The sequence below is a fragment of the Ursus maritimus genome, unplaced genomic scaffold (genome assembly GCF_017311325.1).
Source record: "Ursus maritimus isolate PB19 unplaced genomic scaffold, ASM1731132v1 scaffold_25, whole genome shotgun sequence".
Taxonomy (NCBI): Eukaryota; Metazoa; Chordata; class Mammalia; order Carnivora; family Ursidae; genus Ursus; species Ursus maritimus.
In genome coordinates this window covers 29,201,987-29,207,819 of record NW_024425008.1, presented here as the reverse complement: position 1 = coordinate 29,207,819, position 5,833 = coordinate 29,201,987, and the positions used below count along the sequence as shown (strand labels likewise).

At 45.1% G+C, this 5,833-nt stretch overlaps 1 protein-coding gene across 1 annotated transcript; it reads right to left on the bottom strand.

Annotated features, from left to right (window-relative positions):
* Positions 1 to 2,567: 2,567 nt before the first annotated feature.
* LOC103674233 (disintegrin and metalloproteinase domain-containing protein 20-like) lies at positions 2,568 to 4,790 on the bottom strand. Its single transcript, XM_008703121.2, has one exon. The coding sequence runs from the start codon at positions 4,788 to 4,790 to the stop codon at positions 2,568 to 2,570; it is 2,223 nt and encodes a 740-aa protein (XP_008701343.2).
* Between the last annotated feature and the right edge of the window lie 1,043 nt (positions 4,791 to 5,833).

Here is a 5,833-nt window from a genome sequence, read left to right as displayed (position 1 = left end):
CCGCACACCAGTCAGAATGGCTAAAATTGACAAGTCAGGAAACAACAAATGTTGGGGACGATGCAGAGAAAGGGAAAGCCTCTCACACTGTTGGTGAGAATGCAAGCTGGTGCAGCCACTCTGGAAAACAGTATGGAGGTTCCTCAAGATGTTAAAAAGAGAGCTATTCTAAGACCCAGCAATTGCACTACTGGGTATTTACCCCAAAGACACAGATGTAGTGAAAAGAAGGGGCACCTGCACCCCAATGTTCATAGCAGCAATGTCCACAATAGCCAAACTGTGGAAGGAGATGAGATGCCCTTCAACAGGTGAATGCATAAAGAAGATGTGGTTCATATATATAATGGAATATTACTCAGCCATCAGAAAGGATGAATACCCACCATTTGCATCGACGTGGATGGAACTGGAGGGGATTTTGCTAAGAACATAAGGAAGAGCACAGAAGACTGTAGGGGCAAGGAGGGAAAATTGAAGGGGGGGGAATCAGAGAGGGAGACAAACCATCAGGGACTCTCAACTTTGGGAAGCAGACTGGGGGTCTCAGAAGGGAGGGGGCTGGGTGGATAGGGTAGCCAGGTGATGGGTATTAAGGAGGGCATGTGTTGTGATGAGCACAGGGTGTTATACGCAACTATTGAATCCTGAACACTACATCAAAAATTAATGATGTACTATATGGTGACTTCTGAACAAAAGAGAAAAAAGAAACACCAAACTGGGGGCACCTGGGTGGCTCAGTCTGTTAAGTGTCTGCCTTTGGCTCAGGTCATGATTCCTCAGTCCCTGGATTGAGCCCCACATGGGGCTCCCTTCTCAATGGGGGCTGAAGGGATCTGCTTCTCCCTCTGCCCCCACACCCCACTCATGCTCTCTCTCAAAAATAAATTAAAATCTTTTAAGCAAGTAAAAAAAAGAAAAAGAAACAACCAAAATGTTTTCCAAAGAACTCTATAGTTTTCCATCCCCACCGGCCATAGATGAGACTTAAGTTGCTGCATATTCTCATCAGCCCTTGGTTTTGTCAGTCTTAACACCTTTTTTTTCCATCCCAGTGGCTATGTAGTGGTATCTTAATGTGGTTTAAAATGTTTTCTGTATTTGAGACAGTCGACACACTAGGTTACATTACTTTCAGGTGTACACTAGGGTGATCGAACTTCTCCATCCGGCACCCCCGTGCTCCCCACAACTGCAGCTACCATCTGTCACCACACAGCGCTATCACAACATCATTGACTAGATTCCCCATGCTGTGCCTTTTCTCCCCGTGATTTATTCATTGGTGGACGGTAGATACTGGTGCTGAGTGCAAATGCAGGAACACAGGTTTGACAAGGGCGTAGTAAACAGGGGCTCAGATCTGTCGTGGATGAAGATCCAGACTACTCTACCACATACGCCCCCTGGACAAGAAGGTAAGAGAGCTCCAGAAAAGACAGACAGATTACAACGGCACAGAGTGGCACCCTTGTTGAGTCTGTCTTGCCGTGTCTTTCCCCGTCCCTTTGGCGCTATTCTCACCTGTACTGCGTATTTTCCGAAAGGAATTGGATCTGAGGTCTGAGGCATTTACACAGCACGAATGTACCACATGCCCCTTATGAGACCCTCTTCTCCTTCTCTTGCACGATATCTGAAGCGACTGCTTCCGGTTTCCTTTTGTGTAAATTTTTTCTCTGTACATGTATCAGACAGTCAGTTCCACCCAGTACTTGACTGACAGGCTGTGCTCAGGCAAGTCCTAAGATTTTAAATGTGAGTTACTGCGACTTCAGTAATCAGAGGCCTTAAGCAATGATGTATCAGTCAGTGATCCACGGCTCCTCCTGTGACGGTTTCATTTCTAATAAACACACCACGCCAAACTCTTTCTACTGGAATACCTCAGGTTTAGCATAGCCCAAGAGTAATAATGAGTAACGGCACGTATTAAGTGCATCACATGTTCCAGGCCCTTCCTGGGTGCTTTCTTTGGATCGATACAAAATCCTGGCCAAGTGCATTTCATCTCCCAGTGTAGCATGGACCTTGAAACTCTCACGGCCTAAGACCTTGTTCAAGAGTGCTACTTGGCAGGCGGTAGATCTGTTTGCACCCCTGGGCCTTGACGGAAAAGTTCTTACTGTCCTACCGTATCTTCCAACTGTCCCTTTGAATGCTATTTGTTTACCAGGAGCAACAAAATGAATAAGTAACAGAAATCTAGTATATAACCAATTGGGAAGTGGTCCAATAACCGGTTAAAACAAGTGCATCCCAGTGCAAACAAGATTTGCTCCACGGGCATCTGTAAAACACCGGAATCCACATCTTAATGTATTGAAGAGTCTCTACTTTCATCTATAGGAATAGGAAGACTATGACTAGACAGGAAATGTTACATAAATTTAACCCCGCAGACCTCAAGTTAAATTGGCAAGTGATTTTATTTTAGGGTGACAACCTCAGAGTAGCTTTAGGATTATGTAATCATTGGAGTGATTCTCGTCATTTCTCCCAGTACATGCCAATACGATTTTCTCCTTCTGGCGCATTCCAGTCAGTATTTACTCGCGTGGAGGTCATTCTGCTTTGTTAGCCTCTTCTTCTGCCTTCATTCCTAAACGAAGAAAGACACCAGTGATGCCTGAAGTCACTAAAGCAAGTATGCGAATAATCAGTAGAAGTAATGCATGGTTAATATTACCAATTATTTTGGCTCGAAGGCCATATTCTCTGTCAGGTGGAGGGCCACTATCTATACTACCACCTGCTCCCCTCTCTTCACAAGATGGGGGTTTCCAACCTCTCATACAGTGACAATGTTTCTTGTTGTTACACACCCCTCGGAAATTACATGTCTTGACATCGCAGTCAAACCCCAGGTCTTGAACAAAAGTACAATTCTGTTGAAAACAGTATCTTCCTGGGCCACATGTGGCTCCATCCACGACAAGCCCCATTTCTGGCAGATCTGTCCCATGGTGTGCATCGTATCCAAAGCATAACTCTTCCTTAACATCACGTACTATTATATGACGAAACGTAGTGTGGTCACCTCCACCAGGAATTTCTTCGACATCACGACAGTGCAGCAATCCACAAAGAACATCATCAACTTCACATTTCACAGGTTTTCCTCCTCCTCGTATCAACTTCACCCCACAGTTCCCAAATCGGTCACCTATTACATTCAATTTTTCATAGCATACTGGTGCTGCATCTTTTATTTGGTAGCCAAAGAGGGATTGGCACTGCATATCACGATCACTGCAGTTTCCTCTCACGCAGACAGCCAGTGCTGAACATGGGGTTCCATCCTGGGTGTAAAAGTCATTAGGACAATTATGTGATCTCCCATCACAGTATTCTGGGAGATCACAAATACCAAGCATATCTCTGCAAAGCAATCCGGGTTGAGCATATTTGCAGTTAACACAGCAGGGTCCTCCATTGCAATCACTGCCAAGGGAGAGGATACAATTGCTCTTGCAACACTTATCTGTAGAGCACTGTTTTAAGGAGCCACAGTCACATTCTTCCTTCTGATCTACAGTCAGGTCACCACAACGACCAGTTACATAAGGATAATTGGTGTACGGTACATGTGGTATGCTCAAACAAGGATCCCAGATAGTGAGCTTGTGATGTATTCTGTCGTAGGTACAATTGCTCAGCATATCCAAGAAATCAGGCTCAGGAGCCATGACGCAGTGCTTTCTTCGAAAGCATTGACAACCGGGTTTATCATGCTCGATGCCCATATTATGAGCTAGGGCATGTGCTGCAACAGACGCACACCAAAATATGTGATATCTTGCCATATATACATACGACACGCCCCAGTTGGGGTTGCACACTCCATTGTATTGGCCATAATATGAGGTCCCATAGAGCTTATGTCCTGTAAGAAGCATTGAAGTATCATGAGGAATAGATTCATACCAACCCCAGTATTTCCACACACCAAAATAAGACAGCAAGTCTTGAATTCGTATGTATTCCTCATAATCCATCATGTCTACTCTATCCCATATGCACAAAACACGTATGTTGACATCTAAGAGAGTTGGTTTGTAGATGGTATGTATTATGTTGTTGAAAATCACTACATTCTCTACTATACGTGTGATATTAGTGTTCAACAGAAATAATGAGTGAGAAACTGTGTAGTGGATTTTTAAGTATTTCTTATGTGGCCACCACAAATACACAGGGGCTGCTCTAGGAGTTCCGGCAAGGACTGCCTCTTCGTATTCTTGATTTGTATCTTGCTCTTCAATCGTACACCTTTCAGCCTCTGACGATCTTCTTTCTGACACAAGCAGAGAAACCACATGCTCAAATTCGGAAGAAGCCTCCAGTGGTTTTATTTCATAAGTGAAGTCATCCACCTGCAGCATGCCGTGCAGACCCCCGTAGCAGGTGTCCAGTGTGCCCATGGAGCCAGGAACCCCTTCCAGGTAGCAGTAGTAGTAGCAGTCTCGAGGGACAAAGGGATAGTCATCCTGCATGGCGCCCTGATCATTCTCGGTGATAACAGGAAAATGTCTGGGCAGCAGGTTCTTCTTGATTTTCATGTGAAGCACATGTCTTTGGCCCCTGAAGTGAATCTTATAGGAGAGCTGGCCTTGTCTCTCAGTTCCACCCACCCTGTGGGACACCTTCCTGGGGATCACAACCTCAGAGGAAGTGAAGCGCCATCTTGGGAGGGCATGGGAGCAGCAGGCTGGGGACAGGAGTAGCCAGAGCAGTGGCAGCCAGTGATCACCTGTCAAGTGGGCCCGGGCCCAGGCTGGCCCCATGAGTGAAGGAGCTTGTGACCACAGAAGATGCAGTTGGGTGGGAGGTAGGTTAGATGATCCCCCAAACAGCAACTTTTCTAGCAGTGGGGTCCTGCGGAGAGCAGAGAGGGACTGGGGTCACAGCCTTCCCAGGGAGGGGGTGGGGAGTTATTACCTAATAATGGTGTGCTCATCAGGGGAGGCTGTGCTCAGTGAGTTGGGCATCCTAGCACAGGGGACCTAGGGAAGAGAAAAAAATGGGAGGAATTGGGAACAGTAGTGTGTATACGTGGGCCAAAAGGTCCTATGGTCTCTCAGACAGCGAAAGAATAAGTGCATCTGGTGGTATTTTCAGTGAGGGAAGGACTGTTCTTTCTCAACCCTAAATGGCATAAGGTATCAACGGCAATTAAAACAGAGGATGGAGAGGAGAGTGGAAGCTTCTTCAAGAAATTGTTTTTTTTTTTTTATTGTTACTGTTTTTTAATTATGGTAAAACACACATAACATAAAATTTACCATTTTAACCACTTTGAGTGTACAGCATCATGGTATTAGGTACATTCCCACTGTTGTATGACCGTCCCCACCATCCATTTCCAGAACTCTTTTCATCTTGCAAAGCTGAGACTCTGTTGCCATGAAACACTACCGTCCCACGCCTTGCCTCAGCCCCTGGCTCCCACCATCTACGTTCTGTCTCTGTGATTTTGACTCCTCTAGGGACCTCAGATAAGTGGTATTGGTCCTTTGAGAATGGCTTTTGCACTGAGCATAATGTTTTCAAGGTTCATCCATGTTGTGGCAGGTGTCAGAATGTCCTTCTTCTTTAAGGCTGAATAATATATAGTCCATTATCTGTTCATCTCTGGATCGGCACATACCTTTTGGCTATCATGGATAATGATACTATGAACATGGATGGGTAAATATCTCTTTGAATTCCTGTTTTTAATTCCCGTGGGTAGACACCCAGAAGAGGAATTGCTGGGTCATATGGTAATTCTATTTTTAGTTGTTGAGGAACTGCCATCTGTTTTCTTTTTTTTTATAATAATATTTTT